The sequence below is a fragment of the Phialemonium atrogriseum genome, assembly GCF_030411735.1.
Source record: "Phialemonium atrogriseum strain 8032-3 unplaced genomic scaffold QBC33scaffold_10, whole genome shotgun sequence".
NCBI classification, from domain to species: domain Eukaryota; kingdom Fungi; phylum Ascomycota; class Sordariomycetes; order Cephalothecales; family Cephalothecaceae; genus Phialemonium; species Phialemonium atrogriseum.
In genome coordinates this window covers 480,261-499,711 of record NW_026848147.1, presented here as the reverse complement: position 1 = coordinate 499,711, position 19,451 = coordinate 480,261, and the positions used below count along the sequence as shown (strand labels likewise).

The following is a 19,451-nucleotide window of genomic DNA, read 5'->3' as shown; positions in this document are numbered from 1 at the left end:
CTGAGATCCATGGCAGTGGGTATCGCCAGATTGTGTGGTTTTACTGAGTATTGCTTGGACCGACCTGTAGTTGATTAGCTCGGACCTACCGCCGTTATCACCGGAGAGGTTACATCGGAGGGCGAACTAGGCGTGGGGGGCTCCATGCTAAGGACTAGGATGCTCCATGGATTTGATAAAACGAGCGGTGCCGCTCCCATGGAACGCTTTCGCTGCATGTGTGGAGAGATTTGGGTTGCAACTGAATAGTTCTCCTGAACTTGAAATATATTTTGATCACCGTCAGAGATCCTGCTCTTGTCTGTTCATAATCAGATCTTCATCATGGGTGATATTGGTGAACCGCGCAAACCGAGAATCGCCATCATCGGTGCGGGGTTGACCGGATTGCTCACTGCACATGGCTTGCAAAAGGTCTCGATTAGGGATTGTCAAATTCTAATCCACTTTGTTTCGGCACTAACACGGACCAGAACGGTTTCGAGGTCGCCGTGTTCGAGCGGGATGCCGACATCGACGTCCGTTCCCGGGACTGGACGATCCTCATTCACTGGGCGATGCCGATACTGGCTCGCTTGCTCCCGGAGGACGTGTTCAATAACTTCCCCAAGGCGATCTGCAATCCCCATCTCGAGTTCAACGAAGAAGTGGAAAGCCTGCCCTGCTTCAACGGCCTGACTGGCGAGATCCTTTTCAAGAACGCGACCCCGGGAGCGAGGCGCATCACCCGACAAGGGCTGCGAAAAGTGCTGGCCGAAGGGTTCGAGGTCAGATGGGGCAAGAAGCTCGACCAATTGTCCTCGGCTGAAGACTCGATACAGCTCAAGTTTGAGGACGGAGAGACGTACGTGGCGGACTATGTTGTCGGGGCTGATGGCGTCTCGTCAACCTTGCGCCAACTGCTTTTGGGACCTGAAGCAGCCCGACCCGCCTTATCTGGCTTCATGTTTGCCACCGGCGTGGTGAATTACGGCGACGCGGAGAAAACCGACTTCATCGTGAAAGCACATCCAGTAACAGCTATCATGATGGGCACCGAGGCTGTAGGCGCTTGCGGCGGTATGTCTCTCCTCGACTAACCATTGAAAGCAGCGTAACATCCCCGAAGGCTGATGGTTCCTTTCCTTAGTCATGTATGTCCAAGATCCCAAGGACACATCGACCTGGACAACGTTCTGGGTCAAGATCTGGAAAGGAACGTCGGTCAACCTCCAGGGCCAGGAAGCTGTCCGCTACGTCAGGGAGAACACAAGCAACCTCTGCGAGCCGTTTCAATCCGCCATCGACTGGACACCCGAGGACGCCCAATGCAACATCGACGAGATGAAGTACTGGGTTCCCGTCCCCTGGGATAATCATTCTGGGAGGGTGACACTTTTGGGAGACGCGTCTCATCCGATGCTGCCCTGTAAGCACCCCCCTGATGCCTCGATTCGTTGATGCTCGCTTCGCGCCACTAGCTAACACTGCATGAAGTCCGTGGCCAGGGATTGCAGCATGCTCTTACAGATGCTAGCAATTACGTGGATGTCATGCTCCAGCTCCGCGATTCTCCCGATGCTGGGCCGAGGGAGAAGGTCATGACTGCATTCGACGCCGAGATGGTTGAGAGAGGCGTGAAAGCTGTGAAGCAGTCCCTCCAGGAAGCCGAGTACTCGCTGGACGTGGAAACGGTTGGGAAAATGCTCATGGTAACTCATGGGCATGGCAGATCTGCTTGAATATGCACATGTCGTTGTCTTTGTGTCTCTGCCGTTAAATGTCCTTGTGCTACCGAAGCTCCATGAAGCAACGTTCCCGCATGATCATTAGCACGGTGTGCAGCCGGCCCAATAAATCAGCGCGACTTCCATGCATTCCATGGGGAAAGTTTGTGTCACCAAATCCAGGGCGAAGCGAATCACCCAACTTGGGAAAGTGGGGGTTTCCCAGCAATTACGCAGTACCCAGCATCCTCACAGAGCCAAGCTACGGTGGGCCATAAAAGAGTGAAGTTGGGATATACGCCCTAACCCACATAGGGTAAGTCTAATGCCCCACAAGTGGTTATGAGCCAGGTCCCCTTATGGCCCACCGTACCAAGCGGGGAAAATGATCATCAACGAGAACTACCTACTAAAACCGCCCGGCCCAAGGCGGTGTGTTATTCTGACGTTCCCTTTTAACTTTCTCCAGTCTGACCCCTCCCGTGTGTATACTAGACTTCAGCCAGTTGAGACGACACGATGGCAGAGCCTCCAACCCAGAGTCCGGCCAAGTCTCCAGCCCAGAGTCCGGCCAAGTCTCCAACCCCCGAAGCTCCATCGCCAGCTCCATCGCCAGCTCTAGAGCAAGCTTCGGAGAATCCCGCAATCGAGGCCGCCAGCGAAGCCGGCGAAGAAGACGAGTTCCTCAGCGAGGGTTACGAGACGTCGTCTGCGCTGTCCACGAGTGCCACGTCGAGTATCTACGCCCACACTATCGAGCATGGCCGCCGCTACCAGTCCTTCAAGAATGGTCGCTATCCCGTTCCCAACGACGACATGGAGCAGAACAGGGAGGATATGAAGCATGCCATGATGCTGGAGCTCACTGACGGGAGGTTGTTCTACGCTCCTGTCGAGAACCCCCAGCTCATTGTAGATATTGGCACTGGGACAGGTAAGGAACCGACGTACTTTCCTCCGCTCGCTTGACCATCTGGGATCTGACAGAGACAAAAACAGGCATATGGGCTATTGATGGTTCGTGTACACCACAGTCCTTCTGCTACCCGGGTTGATCAACATCAGATGTACACCAGTCGGCGACCAGTACCCGGGCGCTCGCGTGCGCGGCATGGATCTGTCTCCGATCCAGCCAGTCTGGGTCCCTCCCAATGTCGAATTCCTAGTGGATAACTGCGAGAACGAATGGCTGATGCGCGACTGTGATCTTGCCCATTTCCGATACACGATACCAGTGCTGAAGGACGTCCCCAAGATCTTAGGCAATGCATACGAGTATGTATCCTCCAAACCCTAGGAATGGTCCTTCACACCCTCTGCCGTCTTTTCTAAGCGCGTATCTGCACTAGGAGCATCAAGCCAGGTGGCTGGATAGAGCTACAGGAGCTCAACAGCTCTCTGCACTGCGACGACGGCACAATGCCCGACGACGACCCGGTGAAGCGGATGTACGAGCTGATCGTAGAGGCATTCACCAAGTTCGGCATGGACGTGGTCCTGCCCGCGAAGCTCGAACCCCTGCTCCGCGACGCCGGATTCGAAAACATCCAGTGCATAGTCAAGAAGGTCCCCATCGGCGTCTGGGCCAAAGACAAGACCCTGAGGCTCATCGGGCTGTACCAGAAGACTGCTGTTCTCGACTTCATGCCGGCCCTTGCTGGACGGCCGTTCAAGGCTTTGGGTATGTCGGAGGCAGAAAGCCAGGTGACGCTGGCCCTGGCGCGGAACGCCTTGGGGGACTCGAGCGTCCATCGGTATTTCAATTACTACTTCTGGTATGCCCAGAAGCCGGGATCGAATTGAAGAGAGGTGTAGCGACTTTAGCATTTCATGGGTTCACGGGGCCACATGGCGAGTTGTGGCCGTCCGGCAGAGGCGAGTGGAACGGACGGCACAAAGCGTGGCAGGTGCATAAGGGCGAGGCATGGAGCGAAAACGAGTATGCACGCATTATTGGGTCTTTGCCCGTTCATAAATCTTCATCTCTGATGTAGATAAGACTGATATAGCATACCATGGAGGGTGTGGAACATATATGCGCGCATCTGTGGTGGTTTGGGGGATACGCATTTCAAGCCTAGCGAAGCGCATCTGAACATTGCGAGTTACAGCGGGAGAGCTGCGATGATTTCCATTTCGACAGCGGCCTAAATCAGTGACTTTGCAACGACAGAAATTGCAGAGAGATGCAACTCCACAAGAAGCCTATCCGTCACTCCAATTTCTTCTGCGCAGCCTCCTGCTTAAGGATCACTTCCAGCTTGTACAGGCCAAACATCCTGTAGACCACCTCGTCCATGACCCACTCGCCGAGCGTGTGCCCAAGCCAAACCAACGACGCCATCCCCCCGCACCAGAACCAGTCGGGCCTCCAGAACCACGCCCTGAGCGCCGACACGGGCGCCTCGGCCGCCAGGGCGCGGCCCACCAGCCTCTCCGCGTACTCGGCCGTTCCCATGCTGGCGCTCTGCTGCGAGTAGGTGAGGCGGCGCTCGAACGCATCCCCGACGCGCTCGTACAGGCTCCCCGGCGGCAGGCGGCGGTGCGCGTGGGACGCGATGTTGCTCTTGACGGTGCCCGCCATGGCGACGAGGACGCCGACGCCGAAGGGCCGCAGCTCGGCGCGGAGCGTGCGCGAGAACGAGGCCACTGCGCCCTTGCTGGCGCAGTAGACGGAGCCGAAGACGTAGGGCGACACGGCGGCCAGGGAGGCGATGTTCACTATCAGGCCCCTGGCGGCGATCAGCTGGTCGGCGAAGGCCTGGCACATGGCCATGACGCCGAAGACGTTGGTCTCGAAGGTCTCGCGCACGTCGTCCATGTCGATGTCGGTGGCTGGGATGGTGTGTGTTCGGCCGCTGTTTGGGGAGGGGGGGTTAGCGTGGGATGGACTAAACACGTCGTTGAATTATATCATGGAATAATTCGCTTCGTTTTTTTTAAGGCACCAGGCATTTACGCATTGTTCACGAGTATGTTGAGCTTCCCGCCCGTGATCTTGGCGACCTCCTCGTGGCAGGCCTTGATGCTGTCCGCCTTGGTGACATCAAGCGCGACGGTGCTCATGCCCATCTCAGCCATCTCGGTGAGGACCTCAGTCCTCCTGGCCGTGGCGATTACATGCAGTCCTGGTGGTAGCCTTGTCAGTCAACAGGCAACAGGGCTAGCCAGTTTTATTGGAAACCCGGGACGAACCCTTTGCATGGAACTCCAATGCCAGCGCGTGGCCGATGCCGCCTGGCGTGCACCTGGCGAGCTTTGTTAGTCCAAAGCCACGTTTCCGCCAACGCGCTTTCCCCAAGATTAAGTGCTCACCCGGTTATCAAGACTGTCTTCTGGCCTGGTCGGGGACCCATCTTGAAGGATTATAATCAACTGTCAACACCGACTGGGTGCTTTTCGGAGCCGCAATGTGAGAGGTTCAGGTGAGATGTTGAGTGCCGAGGCTTGATAAGATTGCTGAGGTGAAAAGTGGCATGTGGGGACGTCCGTCGTCATGGTTGCATAGGAGTTACCTCTCTTACATGTCTGGATGCATTATATATAGGTAGGTATTTTAGAGTTGCCATCACAAGGGGATGAAATAATGAGGCAATACACAGAGGGTCTAGAAGTGGCATCGCTTCAATGGCTTGCATTTTCACAAGCTCAACAGCCAAACTAGACGGGCACTTTACTTACACCACCCACTTGCACACTTCCGCATCATGTGATGCGTCGGAAATGGTAACCTACTTCAGCAGACATATTCAAGATCAGGGGGTATCGATTCTCGCCATTAACGCCATCTCTAAGCGATCCATGATGCCAAGTCCCAGGACGATATGCGCCTTTTAATAATAACCCCCATGGCCCCCCTTTCGCCCCTTATGGTGGCGGTCGTGATGTCCGTGGCGGTTCCTTTGATACGGCGCCCAGCCATGGTCGCGATGGTTGTGATTATGGCGGGGATGATTCCGCCCCGGGCGAGGATGCTCGCTTTCGGGGATCGCCTCCTCCACTTCCACCTCGTACTCCTCAAACTCGTCCTTGAAATACTCGCTGACAATCTCCGTCTCCTCCCGCGCCTGCTCAGCATCGAATACGAATCGCATCGCGCTCTCACTACCCCTGCTGCCCCGCTTCACCGTGCCACTGCCGGGATACGAGCCCGTGGTTGCCGGTGACGTCGCGGACCCGGGGGTTATCGGGTGGATGTCCTTCTCCTCCGCCTGACACCTTTCGCACCACGTCTGGAAGCGAGATAACCTGAGGTTTCCCTCCACTTCCTTGTTGATCTTGATCTTAACATCGATGAATTTGTCAAGGGGGAACTGCCCGCCCACCTTGGTGGACTTTGCAAACTGGGTGTAGAGGTCTAGCAAATCTAGCATCGTCTCCACCACGCAGCCTCGGTTCGTGTGCCACTTGTAGGGGTCGAGTGTCTTGATATCGTCAGTGTTACGCCCCCTAATGAGGGCGGTCAGCTCGACGACGGCCATGACCATGGAGTAGGTCGTCTGCTTGATGGGAGCAAAGGTCTTGTAGATGTCGATGCACATGTCGTATGCGACGGAGAGGAAGCCCCTCGCCTCGTCCGCGGAGACGAGCTTTCGTATAACCTTCACCAGCAGCTTCTGGGGATACCGCACTCTGAAGTCGAAGCCGATGGTTTCGAGAATCAGACGCTCGAGCCCGATGATTATCTTGGAGGTGGGCTCGAAGTTCTTCCAAGTCAAGCGGTTGTCAGCTTCACGTCCAGATCCATGGGGAAGGAGCTCGGTATAGCTTGCCTTGTCATCTTGCGACAGAGGGTGGTCTGGGTATTTGAGGTTATGTGCAGCGCAGAGGATCTCCTTTGACTTTTTGATCGTATCTTCTACCTTGCACGCCACAAACAGGGAGGCAAGCGCGGCATCCTGGTAGTTGTATTCGGCATCCCGAAACGAGAGGCGGAACTTGTGGTAGTAATTTGATGCGGTATCGAAGGTCCTAACGGGACTGTCGCGCTGCCGTTAGCAGATGACTCTGCAGTGTATGGGACAAGATTGGGGAGGGCGGCGGAGCATACAGTTGGAGGGCTTGGCGAACGTTGTCGATCAGCTGTACCCCTTGAAGACGATATATGTCCTCCCGTGCTGGATCGCAGCCGTTGTCCTTCAGCATCTGCCGCAGTTTCTGCTCCAATGTGTACTGGTTTGCGATGGATATCTGGCCCGGGTTGGGTCCCCTCGGAACTGTGGGATCCTCTGGTGTTGGCGGGGCACCCACTGGCGCCGAGGTCCGGCTCGCATTCGGCGCCATATCAAGAGGAGCCGGTGATCTCGTCGGACAATGTAGCTCCAAGAGATGCTGTAGTGCCGCGGTCGTGGTAGGCACGATGGTTGAGCAGGCCTTGGCGAGATTGTCGCGACGGACGACAGCCGATTCGGCGCAATTATAGCAGACCCCTGAACAGCAGAGCGCGTCAACTCTCCATTTAAATGGGTCAGTACAGCGGTTACTCGAGAACAAAGAGTTCCATGCCGTGAGAACGTGTCGAAGACGAGGCTCTCATAAGTGTTCGACTGAATTTCGGAGGAAGTGGGAAGCCCGGCTGATAAGATAAGAGGGTGTGGCTGACACTTGGGTATTGTGGCGCGGTAAATGCTCCCCTCCAAACTCCAAAGGGACCTCAACGATGATATCCCACAAGGCAACGCAGTAAATCGGCAGGCTCGTCTATCGTTGGTCTCGAAATTGTGGTGCTGTGATTGAGGAATGAAAGCGGAAGAAGAACCAAGTGTCTATTTTGTCTATTGGACGACACAAAACGTAGCTATATTTCCAAGTCTCCTAGGTAATGAATAATTAATGAACGTCCGAGTATGGCTTCAACGTGACACGAATAATACGAAGGCTGATGGTGCCTGTCGTTGCGGAGATGGGCTTTTCCATCCCGATTGCTGCTGCTCGGTGCTGCGCATAACCCTTTCGGCGAGGAGTCATACGTTGCGAGACGGAGAGTCTGGTGTGGGGGCACACCGATTGCGCCATGGACTCCGCATATACTTAAAATAAGAGCTCAGTCGGTTGCCGTGATCTACGAGAGCATCCGAGCACTAGCACCAGATATTTTTCCAAAATGTCGCAAAACATCTACGACCAGCAAGACTTTTTCGAGAAGTACTCGGAACTTCCCCGCTCGGTGAAAGGCCTGGACGGAGCGCCCGAGTGGCCCCATCTGCAGTCCTTCCTGCCGGACCTCACGGGCCTCCGCGTCCTCGATCTCGGCTGCGGCTTCGGCTGGTTCGTGCGATGGGCCAAGGAGCACGGCGCCGAGACAGTGCACGGCGTCGACATCTCGCAGAACATGCTGGACCGGGCCCGCGGCATGACCGAGGACGGCAAGCACGACGGCATCACATACCAGCGGGCCGACCTGGACGAGCTGCGGCTACCCGAGGGGGACCGTGGTTCGTACGACGTCGTCTTCAGCTCGCTGGCGTTTCACTACTTGGAGCATCTCCCCGAACTGGTGGGAAAGGTGCACGGGGCACTGAAGCCCAAGGGGAGGCTGGTGTTTTCGGTCGAACACCCCATCTTCACGGCGCCGTCGACACAGGGCATGCAGGTCAACCCGGAGACCGGGCGCAAGTACTGGCCGCTCGATGACTACCAGAAGGAGGGGCTGCGGGTGACCAACTGGCTGGCAAATGGAGTGAGGAAGCAGCATCGCACCCTCGCGACGTATATCAACATCTTGCTGAGCGCCGGGTTTGAGTTGACAGACTTTCACGAGTGGCATCCGAGCCCGGAAGAGCTAGCGGAACACCCCAGCTGGGACACCGAGATTGTGAAGCCTACATTCTTGCTGATAGGGGCCACCAAGAAATGAGAGACATGGAGAGAGAGAAAGGCCTGCTGCAATCAGAGTTAGCCCTGATATGATATGGTGACATCGAAATGATGCCAGGAAGGAAATGTTGCAGCAGCATCTTCAGCCTGTGAAGGTGGTTTCATGGAATAAATTCTCAATCCCGTCTTGAAACATATTTTTGACAGTTTATCATCATTTGATGCTGCTGCAGCAGTGGAAATAAAAGGAGATGTCACGTACCTCGGGGCGAGCCTGTGTCGAAGGCCCAAGTATCTTCCCATAAACATAAACGAGATGGTCAAAAGGAACTTGTCTCTGTCGGAAGTGAAGAGACTGAAAACGGCACCTAGCTTTTTAAGGTGAAATGATCGGCGGCGAGATAGCGCCGATGTCCCGGCCTACCTGACCAATGCGTAGCTAGGTAGGTACCTAGCTTGGCCTTTGATTCGTCATGCTTGGCGACTACGACCTGCCTTATCCATCTCCCCTTATCGTCACCGACTGACCCCCTCAAGAATCACCACCCACCTTCATGTTGCAACAAGTCTTCAGTCTCCGTGATAGTTCGCAAGCATGGCCCTGCTTAAACATTTGAGACTTATCCTCGCCGTCGCCCCTCTAGTCGCGTCCCTTGTGATCGATCCCGCGCCTCGGAATCGGAATCGGCAGAAGAGAGCTGAGGACAATGATGACACGCCTCTGCCGCTTGTGATTTGGCATGGTACGAGATGAACGATCCTAGCCCTGGGTATCATCACCTACCTGTATATATATCCGCTGACATACCGCTCCTATGCTCTCAGGCCTTGGCGACAACTACGCAAACCCTGGCCTCCGCCAGGTGGCCGAACTTGCCGAAGAGATCAACCCGGGCACGCTGGTGTACACGATCCGGCTGGACGAAGACCCTTCGCGCGACCGGTCAGCAACCTTCCTGGGCAACGTGACGGAGCAGCTGGCACAAGTATGCGGCGCCCTGGCGGCGCACCCGATCCTCTCGACTGCGCCGGCTATCGACGCCGTCGGCTTCAGCCAGGGCGGGCAGTTCCTGCGCGGCTACGTGGAGCGGTGCAACAGCCCGCCGGTGCGCAGCCTCGTCACCTTCGGGTCGCAGCACAACGGCATCAGCTCCTTCCGCGCCTGCTCGGCCACCGACTGGGTCTGCAGGGGGTCCGTGGCGCTGCTGCGCGGGCGGACCTGGAGCGCGTGGGCGCAGTCCCAGGTCGTCCCCGCGCAGTACTTCCGCGACCCGGCCGACTACGATAAGTACCTCGAGCACTCCAACTTTCTCGCCGACATCAACAACGAGCGGGAGGCCAAGAACGAGACGTACAGGGCGAACGTGGCGGCGCTGGAGAACCTGGTGCTGTTTCTGTTCGAGGAGGACACGACCGTGATTCCCAAGGAGACGGCCTGGTTCGAGGAGGTCAACGGCACCGAGATCACGCCGCTGAGGGCGAGGAAGCTGTACTCGGAGGACTGGATCGGCCTGAGGGAGCTGGATCGCAAGGGCGGGCTGAAGTTTAGGTCGATGCCTGGCGATCACATGCAGCTGTCGGAGAAGGTGCTCAACGAGACCTTCAGGGAGTATTTTGGGACACTGAAGAAGGCGAGATCTGCGCCGACTCTCGGCGACGACGAGCTCTAGCCCTAGCCGCTTTCTCTATTCTCGTTGATTTGTTGGCTTGGGATGCTGTATGTACAACAGGTTAGGTTGGCTTGGGTGCAGGAAATCCGTGTTTCCTCCTTTTTCTTGTCTCTAGTAACTTCAGCGCGTTTTATGTGTGCTCTTTGGACCTGCAGAGTTATCATGGTGCGACTGCCTCCAACAGGCAAGCAAGCGGGTGCTTGTCGAAGACTGTAGCCTCGACCAACAAGAATGAAATTCAACTTGCATACTCATCTATTTATAAGGGAACCGAGGCGAATTAGAGCCAGCTGGCCCGGTCCGATGCGGGCAAAAACGCGACCTCCAGGGATGAGCCACTGGGCGGCTAAATTACGGTGCATTCTTGGGTCTTGACTGGAGCAGCTTTTTTGAAGATTTTCAGCGTGGGGTCGGTGGGGTGTCTCGAGACGCGACTCGGCAAGCTGAGGGTGAGAAAAGGAGGTTGGGATGAGGAGAAAAGCGTGGCAGCAGAACGCAAGGAGATCGGTCGGAATAGTTGATGAAGTCAATGCTGCCTAGGTAGTGAGAAAGGGGCGGGGAAGAGAAGCATTTTATCTGCCCGCATTTATATTTCTGCTGGCAAAACCGACAAAGAAGAATGTTGTCGTGATTGCTTCCAAGGGAAATTATACGTCATAACTGCGCCGAGCTGCACTATTTCTCGCAGGTTATAGTGAATTATCGAAGCTGTGCAAAGGCGGTGTGCACTAATTACCCCCCCTTATGGCAGCTCCAAATCTGGACATGGGTCTCACACAACGCCAAACGCCAAACGCGATGCGCCAACTCGCGTCGTGCTTCTGGCCGCGGTACACGGCCGTGACCCAGCGTCTTAAATACCAATTTCTCCCCCACCCCTGGTACTGACGGGCTTCCCTCGACGAGGCCAATCTTCAAATCCAAGACGGCCAGTGACATTCGCTTGCAGCTCAACAACCAAATTCCTTGTTGCATTGTATTTTCTTCCTGCTTGTTGCCTCTCCGTCTCTCGACTTGCAACCTATCCAACTAGGAACTATCCCTGTACTTTCCGGACCGTGGACGCGACGTGACTTTGGGGAGGAAACACGCGATATATTGACAGGCTCTTCTGCAAAAAAAGTACCTCGGTCTCTTCTATCTACCTCAGCAACTGTCATGAACCCTACCGGCCAGCAGTAATGGACTCCTCTCCACCGTCAGGAAGAATCAGGGCGCTGGAGCCGTCGCTGCCCTCCACGGCGGGCGTCAAGCGGCCGGCTCCCACTCTGCTGCCCCCGTTTGAGCCTCTCTCCTCATCACCGGGTCTCCCGCGTCCGCTGAAGCGGCAGGCAGCCTCGAACGCCCACTCCAAGTACCCCACGCCGGTCCCGACCTCCAGCACGGGAATCCTGTCCTCGAGTCCCCCGCGCCTCGGGTCCCGGCCGGCGCTCCAGAGGACCCAGTCGAGCGTGTCCGAACGCGCCCCGCTGTCTGCCGTGCCCTCAATCGAGCTCAACGAGAACGGGGAGACGCTGCTCATGGGCCGCTCGAGCAACAGCAGCCACTACCAGCTCTCGGCGAACCGCCTGATCAGCCGAGTCCATGTCAAGGCCCGGTTTGTGCCGGCGCCACAGCCCGCGGACCCGAACAAGGTCGAGGTCATCTGCAACGGGTGGAATGGGCTGAAGCTGCACTGTCAGGGCCGCACGTGGGAGCTGTCCAAGGGGGACACGTTCACGTCGGAAACCGAGGGCGCCGAGATCATGATCGACGTCCAGGACGCCCGAGTTCTCATGCAGTGGCCGAGAAGGGATAGGGAGAGAGACAGGGATAGAGAACCGCTTGGAAACCTGAGCGATTCGTCATGGGATGACTCCCCGCGGTCGAGGGCCGGCGCGTCCGGGCTGCTGCATGGGAGCCCATTGAGAAGGGCGACGAGGATCGCGAGCCCCGTCTCGCCCACGCCGGCAAATGTGCCGATCGGAAGCTTGCATGACCTCATGCCCGACACCAACGACCAGAGCGCTACCGTCCAGATCTACGAGGATGTCAGTGCCGACGAGCAGGAGCTCCCGAAGCTATCGGGGGGTGCAGATCCACTTGGAACAAGCCAGATAACCGAGGTGACCAATAGCTTCTCCAGCGACCTGAGCGATCCCCAGTCAGATGATGAGAATGACCCTGATGAGGAGAACGACCCAATTGTTCATTCGTTTGGTCCGTTTGGGGCCAATCTCTCCAACCGTCTAGCCTCCATCACCGCCACATCACCCAGGGTGCCGCAGGTGTCCCGTCTCTCCTCCGGGGAGTCAACAACAGTCACAGCAGGCGCCGCCACAGCCGAACCCACTCGGTCCTCGAAACCGAGTTTGCTGCACGCCAGCCCGAAGGCGCCCGCCACAGCCGAATCGGCGACGACGGCACTGCTCAACCTCGTAGACAGGGCCACCATCTCCAACCACGTGGCCAACCAGCTGGCCTTCTCCCGCCTCGCCTCGAACCCGCTGTCGGGCATCATGAACAACCTCCCGGCCGAGGAGAAGAATGGGCTGACCAAGGACACGCTCCGGCTGATCATCGAGTCGACCGCCTGCATCGGCGTCATCACCAGGCAGGGCAAGGACGCCGCGGGCAAGCCTCTCGAGAGCGAGTACTACTACGTCCCCGAGATGGACACGGACGAGCACCGAAGGCTTGCCGTCACGGACGGCCTGAGAAAGCCGAGCTTGAGGAACTGCCGGAAGCAGCACAAGGTAAGTAACCAACGTCCATGCCGATGTCGCTCCTCACATTCGGGATTCCCCCCTGTCTGGTGGCCGGAAATGTTTTGCTGACTCGAGCGCAGCAATATTATTGGAAGCGGCCCAGGACACCATAAGGTGCCTCGAATATATCGCGCTGGTTGCACACAAGTTGCTTCATAATTGATATCTAGGAAGAATGGGGGGTTGCTTAGCAGAAAGCGGAGTATCCCCTGCCCAAAACGTACCTGGGCTTTTTTGCTGTCTATAGTTGCAGAACCTGCTCGACAGGGGCTTGTATTGTCTGTATTTATCCCTTCTTGGTCGGTCGGAGTTTGCATAGCGTTTGGCGTCCATGTTTGGACCTTTCTCGTCTGTCCATTGATACAAGTCTCGATACCACTCTAGCATGACCGAAGTCATGGGGTCGAATCCGCCCTGTAAATGGCAGGTTATGAGACATGGGATGGGGGCATTTGTTCTTATTAGGCTGGATCACTTGGTGGGGTGAGATGGCAGGAAGGAAAAGAAGAGAGAATAGATTCGATACGAGGGCTCCCAGATGTCATTGTATGGCTGTTGTTGATGTCATCTTTGTTCGTGGAATGGAGGATTGTAGTTTGTGATCTAATGCCGTTTCACTCAAGCCTGATGTTGAACTTTGGGCTAGCCTTTCCACAATATTCTCGAGGGAGGGAGTTGAAGGTGGGATTCGGACCTCCAAATGGCACCTTTTGTTGTCTCCGTGGCCAACCTTGTTCTTGCAATATGGTCCGTGTTATTGAGTCCAGGCAGCAGCTCGATCATGGGTTCTGTGGCACAGGGGGTCCAAGAGCTAAATTGCCGCCCCCAAAGGCCAAGCAAGGCCTCAGGACACTTTGCCTTTCAATTCCTGGTGGGCCTATCCCGTCAGGCGCGATGGGCTGCGTGGCAATCAAATAAATACAGCCATTTACCTGCGATCCGGAGACAAGGCGATTCCTCACCCTTGATTGGTCGCGGGCATGGGCTCAATCCACGCGGACAGAACCGCGGGCAGCGCCGGCGGCCCATGTGTCGGTGGCCCGGACAGTGGAACACGCGACGCCGAGGCCCGCCCCAACTCGGACTCGGCCCGGCCTGGCCAATTGATGCAGCTTGAGGTTGGCGATGGTGCAGCTGCTAGTAGTAGTGCTGCTGATCCGGCCTCTCGGTCGGAGCCTCCTCGGGTGTACATCAAGGGTTGGCGGCTTTACGTCGTGAGCTTTTCGTGCGTCGGCGCATCTTCCCCCTTTTCCCGTACACTATCTCTATTTGTCTTGAGGACTAGGAGCTAATAGGATCATCCAGCCTCTGCCTCTCCCTCCTGCTCTCCACCCTCGAGACAACCATCGTCAGCACGTCTCTAGTCTCCATCACCAACGCGCTGGGAGGGTTCGACCAGCGCGACTGGGTCGTGACTTCTTACCTCCTGACATACACAGGCTTCCTCGTCATCTATGCCAAGTTCAGCGACATCCTGGGCCGCAAGTTTATGCTCCTGCTCGCCCTCGCCCTCTTTACCGTCTTCTCCATCGTCTGCGGATCCATATCCTCCATCTTGCAGCTGTGAGTGGCAGCGTCTCCGCCGCAGGCCGCCGGCTGGATCGCTTGATTGCTGACCCGGTCCCAGCATCATCTTCCGCGCCTTCCAGGGCGTGGGGGCCTCGGGCATCTACGCCATGGCCACGGTCATGAATCCGGAGCTGGTGCCACCCGAGCAGTGGGGCACCTACATCGGCATCGTGTCCATGGTCTTTGTGCTCAGCTCCGTCCTGGGGCCGATTCTTGGGGGTGCCATCAACGACCACTCATCGTGGCGATGGGTCTTCTTGCTCAAGTACCCGCACTCCCGCCATCCGCCCCCCCCTCCTCTCTTACTGACCCCTTCCCTGTCAGCGCACCAGCCGGCGCCGTGGCGACCGCCCTGATCGCCTTCATCCTGCCCACCCACTTCCCCCACCAGGGCAACCCGGAGCGCCAGCTACGGCTCCGCGACAAGTTCTCGAGGGCGTCCCTCGCCCGGCTCGACGTCGTCGGCGCCCTCCTGCTCCTGGCTTCCTCCATCCTCCTGGTCTTCGGCTTCGAGGAGGCCGGCTCCCGGTACCCGTGGTCCAGCCCCGCCGTGATCAGCGCCCTCGCCCTGGGCGGCGCCCTCTTCGTCGCCTTTGTCGGCTGGGAGAAGGTCGTCGGGGCAGTCCACTTCGTCCAGGAACCCATCTTCCCACTACGGCTGATGAAGAGTCGCCAATTCGTCGGCATGACCATGTTTGTCCCCTCCTCCACGCGAAACTGCTTGTAGAGAGCGACGGCAGCTAACCAGGCCATGTATCGCGGCCAGAATCGCCCTCCTAACCGGCCCCCCCTTCATGACCGTCCTGATCAACCTCCCCCAGCGCTTCCAAGCCGTCAACGGCAGCTCCCCCTTCGAGGCCGGCATCCACCTGATCCCGCTTCTCCTCTGCTCTCCCGCCGCGACGGCCCTGTCGGGCCTGCTTGCCAGCAAGCTCAACGTCCCGCCCTTCTACCTCATGTTCACCGGCGCATCGCTACAGGTCCTGGGCGTCGGGCTTGCCAGTTCGGCGGGGGTCGGGGACGACCGGGCCATGTACGGCTACGAGGTTGTCATGGGTTTTGGATTCGGCATGTCGCTCATCACGTTGCTCATCTACGTGCCGCTGGCCGTCGATAAGTCGGACATGGGTAAGCTCCCCTGCACCTTGACTTGGTGCAGGACAACTTCGCTGACGGGCAGAAACGCAGCCGTTGCCATGGGCTCGATCACCCAGATCCGCGTCCTCGGAGGCACCATTGGCCTGGCTATCGGGTAAGCACCTGCCTAGCCTATCCACCAGCCCTAATACCACCGTAGACCGGTGAAAAGGGGGGAATGGAGAAAGGAAGAAACCCAACCCAACTGACATCTGCGCCCTCCAAACAGGTCCACCGTTCTCAACAACGCCCTGTCGCCGCGTCTGGCGGCGCTGCTCACCCCGGCCGAGATGCAGCAGATCGCTGACTCGGTCGGGGCTATCGGCGCCCTCCCGGCCGCGACCAGGGACGCGGTCCGGCTGGCGTTTTGCGACGCGTACAACGCGCAGCTGAGGGTGATGCTGTACTTCAGCGTCGTGGTCTGGATCTCGACGCTGCTGCTCTGGGAGAGGAGGCTGAGGAGGGCGAGCGATGTGGAGGGGTATTGAGGGAATAAGGGGGGTCACTTGGCAGTTGAGCTTAGTGTTTCGAGAGCAATTTACGTGGGTTTGGGCTTACAGCACTGTGAAAATCTCCGTTCCGGACTGCGATCTCTTCGAACGACCCATTGTCGGTTAAGGTTACTTGACAGTGAACTCACCTGTCCCTCTGGGGTAACACAGGGTCAACAAAGAAGTGTAAGCATCCTCTTTCTGTCCCAAGCCTCTTCTAGTCCTGTTTGAGTTCGTTTCATTTCTTTAACGTTCTTACATTGCCCCTCCTCTCTCGAATAGCTTATCTCCCCTTTTCCCGGTCTCCCAAAGTAAACAAAAGACCGAGGGGGGAAAAGAAAAGAACTGCCAAACAAGAGAAAACAAAAAGATGCTGAATGAAGAAATATCCTACACAGATTCTTGGGCTTTACCTCCTGTCCCCAGAGACACTGTGCATCTGAAGTCTTCAAAGAACGCCAATATGATGTCAAGACATTGGTGGTATCAAAAAGCCAAATGACATTTGATGCATGATACCCCTGACCCCTAACTCCAAGTACTCCGTTTTCCTGCCACCCATTTTGGCAACCCATATTGGCAAATTACCAGAGTCTCAAATGAACAGACATTACAACCGACAGCCTCCAGCCTTGGGCGTTCCCTACCTCGACTGCCCAAACGGTTGACCAACCCAAACCAGCTCCGGGCCAGCAACGGCAATGCCCGCCAAATCCGCGAGCTGACCCTCGTCCTTGTTAACCAACACAGCCCACACATGGCCATACAGCCCCGCCGGCACGGGACTCGACCCATCGCCCGCAACGGGCGTGAACAAGACACCCCCCCAGGGCCCCATCCAAGCCAGGAAGAGCGACCCCTCATGCCCATCCCTCTTCCCACCCCCCTTCGCATCCCACTCCACCGTCACCTCAGCCAGCCTATCAACACTCCCCACCCTCCGCGACGCCACCACCCTCAGGGTCGGCACCGGCTCCGTCGGCATACCGGCCATCTTATCCGGGCAGCCCTTCCCGCCGACCCACCTGCCAACGGCGTAGCTCCACGCCAGAGCGGGCGGCACAGCGGCCTCGCGCACGGCGGCGGCGGCGGCGCGGTCCTGCATCAGGTTGACGAGGGCGGCGGCGCGGCTCTTGGCGCCCAGGGCGGCGACCAGGGCCGGGACGAGCCACGGGTCCGTGGCGGCGGCGAGGGCGGCGCCGTCGAGCAGGACGCCGATCTCGAGCAGCAGCAGCGCCAGGGCGTCGGCGAGGAAGGCGTCGGCGGTGTCGGCGGCGGCGGCGAGGAGCGGGCAGGTCCCCGCGAGTGCACGGTCGTAGTGCTGAAGGCTGTCGGTGGCGGTGGCGCGGTGGACGAGGGCTTGCGCTGATATGGTGCCGATGGCGTCGACGATGGTGGCTGGGTAGAGGCCCGCCCAGGCGCCGGCGGGGCCGGTGAGCTTGGCGTGGCCGGCGAAGAGGACCTCGAGGAGGATGTTGTCGAGGAATTGCAGTAGCTGCAGGATGTGCGTCGCGTTGTCGGAGATGGTCGGCGCCCAGTTGTATGAGGCTGGTTGGCCGCCGCCCGCCATGCCCCAGATGTACGACGACATGTTGGCCCCCGGCGGCGGGACGTTGGTGATGGCTCCGGGGTCGAGGGTCGTGTTGGTGGTGTCCAGCACGGCGCCGCCAAAGTCAGCGATGATGGTGCCGTTGACAGAGAGGGTGCCGCCCAGCGGGGCGTGTGGCGGGATGGTGCTCGCCGAGGCAGAGGCTGCCTTCGCGATGAATGCCTCGAGGGTGTTGCCCGTCGCGGGTGCATTGATGCTGCCCACCATGCCCGCTTGGCAGTGGGTCTTGGCCGTCTGGGCGCAGTAGAACCAGATCGGCTTGGTGTCCTCGATGACAATGTCGAACAGGACGCCGGACGGAGAGACTTCGGTCGGGATGAAGCCGCTGCTGAAGCCGTCTTTCAGCGGGTGGCAGGGATCATCGAAACTGGACTGCACGACAGAGTGGTTCTACATGATTCTTGTTAGCAGCTAGTCCCGTTCTCCCGACCTTGGGAACTAGGTACTCACCTTGGGATTGAAGCTGAACTCGACAACGGTTCCAGGAAGCTCGGTGATGTCATTCGGGGTGAAGGTCAGGTTGCCCCCGAGACCAACACCGACCGTCAGCAGCCGCAAGCCACCGATTGGAAGGCCATCGGGGGGGGAAGAGCTGGTCGAGGCCTCGGCAGCCTTTGACTTGTAGGCATCAAACGTGTTCCCGCTCGAGGGGCTACCGACAATAACAGAGTCAGCTGGGTCATGCTCGAGACTAGCTCCCGACTAGCTCCAGGGCGGCGCGGATGATGATCTGCAACTCACGCGTTGACAGCCTGAACCATGCCCTTCTGGCAGTGGTCGCCAGTGGTTTGACTGCAGTACACCCAAAGCGGCTTCGTATCGTTGACCGTGATGGTCCACGTCGTCGCCGACGCAACATCTGGAGACGGGTTGGGCGTGAAGCCTGAGAAGAAGCCTCCAGCTAGAGGATGGCATGGATCGCCAAAGCTGGACTGGACCACCGAGTGGTTCTGTGGAGAATTGTCAGTGACTTGCGAGTGAGAAGGAGGACTCTGATAGACTCGGGCTTGCTTACTTTTGCAAAGAAGTGGTAGGTGATTGTATCCCCAACGTGAGCGGCCAACGTTTCGGGGTCGAACTTGAGTTGCGCGTCTTTGCCGACCGTCACGACATGGTTCGTGGCGCTGACAATTGTCGCCAGCAGCGATGCCGGGAGAAGCAACCACGATGAGGAACGCATTTTAAGTCACCGTACAATCCGTATGCAGCAGGGGATGACTTGCGATCTAGAAGATACGCGTAGAGGAAGAAGATGACAAGAAACCGCAACAAAAAACCAAGGGCCTCAAGGTTGGGTCGAGGCCAGTCTTAATGGTCCTGCAGTCCCAACGGTCAGCGAGCTTTGCTTTCCATATTAATAAATCTTTCGACATGTGCATTACCTAGCATTACCTATTATCTTGTCGAGTCTTAAGTGGCTGGACCAGGCTGCAAGCATGTGGCATCCCTGCTGCTGTGCCGCACGACGAGCATTGGAAGAATAGGAAAAGGTAATTGCTGATAGGGTGGTGGCTATTTCGGGGTTACTCTCACACCACAACGACCACTGCCAGACGAAAATATCCCAACTCGTCGGCGGCAAGCAGAGGCGCGCTTGGTTGTGGAAGGGTCTATCCGGCACATGGCGGCTCGCAAACGACAAGCGGAAGCTACAAACCCGGGGGCTATTCTCTGATTTTGACACTGCGCCTCCCGGGACTACCAGA

At 57.6% G+C, this 19,451-nt stretch overlaps 9 protein-coding genes across 9 annotated transcripts; 6 read left to right on the top strand and 3 right to left on the bottom strand.

The window, feature by feature from the left end:
- Positions 1–324: 324 nt before the first annotated feature.
- QBC33DRAFT_449887 (uncharacterized protein) lies at positions 325–1,721 on the top strand (the record flags this gene model as incomplete). Its single annotated transcript, XM_060424537.1, has 4 exons — positions 325–414; positions 474–1,059; positions 1,130–1,408; positions 1,477–1,721. The coding sequence occupies 4 exons, from the start codon at positions 325–327 to the stop codon at positions 1,719–1,721; spliced, it is 1,200 nt and encodes a 399-aa protein (XP_060284325.1).
- A 22-nt stretch (positions 1,722–1,743) lies between these two features.
- Positions 1,744–3,714, top strand: QBC33DRAFT_44635 (S-adenosyl-L-methionine-dependent methyltransferase). Its single transcript, XM_060424368.1, has 5 exons — positions 1,744–2,022; positions 2,202–2,640; positions 2,706–2,723; positions 2,783–2,981; positions 3,056–3,714. Exons 2-5 carry the CDS (start codon positions 2,226–2,228, stop codon positions 3,507–3,509), a joined length of 1,086 nt encoding a protein of 361 aa, XP_060284324.1. The 5' UTR covers positions 1,744–2,022; positions 2,202–2,225; the 3' UTR covers positions 3,510–3,714.
- QBC33DRAFT_536281 (NADPH-dependent 1-acyldihydroxyacetone phosphate reductase) lies at positions 3,684–5,186 on the bottom strand. The gene is made up of 4 exons (XM_060427696.1): positions 5,022–5,186; positions 4,902–4,954; positions 4,666–4,834; positions 3,684–4,564 (listed from the first exon to the last, which is right to left on the bottom strand). Exons 1-4 carry the CDS (start codon positions 5,060–5,062, stop codon positions 3,919–3,921), a joined length of 909 nt encoding a protein of 302 aa, XP_060284323.1. The 5' UTR covers positions 5,063–5,186; the 3' UTR covers positions 3,684–3,918.
- Positions 5,187–5,539: 353 nt separating this feature from the next.
- On the bottom strand, positions 5,540–6,989 carry QBC33DRAFT_577768 (cyclin-like protein; the record flags this gene model as incomplete). Its single annotated transcript, XM_060431007.1, has 3 exons — positions 5,540–6,412; positions 6,479–6,686; positions 6,757–6,989. 3 exons carry the CDS (start codon positions 6,987–6,989, stop codon positions 5,540–5,542), a joined length of 1,314 nt encoding a protein of 437 aa, XP_060284322.1.
- A 717-nt stretch (positions 6,990–7,706) lies between these two features.
- QBC33DRAFT_536274 (S-adenosyl-L-methionine-dependent methyltransferase) lies at positions 7,707–8,885 on the top strand. Its single transcript, XM_060427695.1, has one exon. The coding sequence runs from the start codon at positions 7,810–7,812 to the stop codon at positions 8,560–8,562; it is 753 nt and encodes a 250-aa protein (XP_060284321.1). The 5' UTR covers positions 7,707–7,809; the 3' UTR covers positions 8,563–8,885.
- A 232-nt stretch (positions 8,886–9,117) lies between these two features.
- Positions 9,118–10,192, top strand: QBC33DRAFT_577766 (putative palmitoyl-protein thioesterase; the record flags this gene model as incomplete). The annotated part of the gene is made up of 2 exons (XM_060431006.1): positions 9,118–9,265; positions 9,348–10,192. The coding sequence occupies 2 exons, from the start codon at positions 9,118–9,120 to the stop codon at positions 10,190–10,192; spliced, it is 993 nt and encodes a 330-aa protein (XP_060284320.1).
- Positions 10,193–11,373: 1,181 nt separating this feature from the next.
- QBC33DRAFT_577765 (uncharacterized protein) lies at positions 11,374–13,052 on the top strand (the record flags this gene model as incomplete). Its single annotated transcript, XM_060431005.1, has 2 exons — positions 11,374–12,927; positions 13,020–13,052. 2 exons carry the CDS (start codon positions 11,374–11,376, stop codon positions 13,050–13,052), a joined length of 1,587 nt encoding a protein of 528 aa, XP_060284319.1.
- Positions 13,053–14,045: 993 nt separating this feature from the next.
- QBC33DRAFT_577764 (MFS general substrate transporter) lies at positions 14,046–16,133 on the top strand (the record flags this gene model as incomplete). The annotated part of the gene is made up of 7 exons (XM_060431004.1): positions 14,046–14,164; positions 14,245–14,502; positions 14,567–14,773; positions 14,833–15,201; positions 15,275–15,636; positions 15,697–15,760; positions 15,875–16,133. 7 exons carry the CDS (start codon positions 14,046–14,048, stop codon positions 16,131–16,133), a joined length of 1,638 nt encoding a protein of 545 aa, XP_060284318.1.
- Positions 16,134–16,529: 396 nt separating this feature from the next.
- Positions 16,530–19,377, bottom strand: QBC33DRAFT_569146 (Cupredoxin). Its single transcript, XM_060430530.1, has 5 exons — positions 19,128–19,377; positions 18,761–19,062; positions 18,487–18,695; positions 18,196–18,397; positions 16,530–18,135 (listed from the first exon to the last, which is right to left on the bottom strand). Exons 2-5 carry the CDS (start codon positions 18,923–18,925, stop codon positions 16,780–16,782), a joined length of 1,932 nt encoding a protein of 643 aa, XP_060284317.1. The 5' UTR covers positions 18,926–19,062; positions 19,128–19,377; the 3' UTR covers positions 16,530–16,779.
- Positions 19,378–19,451: the final 74 nt, after the last annotated feature.

Coding starts and splice junctions, on each gene's coding strand:
- QBC33DRAFT_44635 (XM_060424368.1), top strand. CDS start 2,226: ATGGCAGAGCCTCCAACCCAGAGTCCGGCCAAGTCTCCAGCCCAGAGT. Junction 2,982..3,055: donor ATCTTAGGCAATGCATACGA/GTATGTATCCTC, acceptor TATCTGCACTAG/GAGCATCAAGCCAGGTGGCT.
- QBC33DRAFT_536281 (XM_060427696.1), bottom strand. CDS start 5,062: ATGGGTCCCCGACCAGGCCAGAAGACAGTCTTGATAACCGG. Junction 4,835..4,901: donor ATTGGAGTTCCATGCAAAGG/GTTCGTCCCGGG, acceptor GGCTACCACCAG/GACTGCATGTAATCGCCACG. Junction 4,565..4,665: donor AACATACTCGTGAACAATGC/GTAAATGCCTGG, acceptor CTCCCCAAACAG/CGGCCGAACACACACCATCC.
- QBC33DRAFT_536274 (XM_060427695.1), top strand. CDS start 7,810: ATGTCGCAAAACATCTACGACCAGCAAGACTTTTTCGAGAAGTACTCG.
- QBC33DRAFT_569146 (XM_060430530.1), bottom strand. CDS start 18,925: ATGCGTTCCTCATCGTGGTTGCTTCTCCCGGCATCGCTGCTGGCGACA. Junction 18,696..18,760: donor CCTACCACTTCTTTGCAAAA/GTAAGCAAGCCC, acceptor AATTCTCCACAG/AACCACTCGGTGGTCCAGTC. Junction 18,136..18,195: donor AGTTCAGCTTCAATCCCAAG/GTGAGTACCTAG, acceptor AGAATCATGTAG/AACCACTCTGTCGTGCAGTC.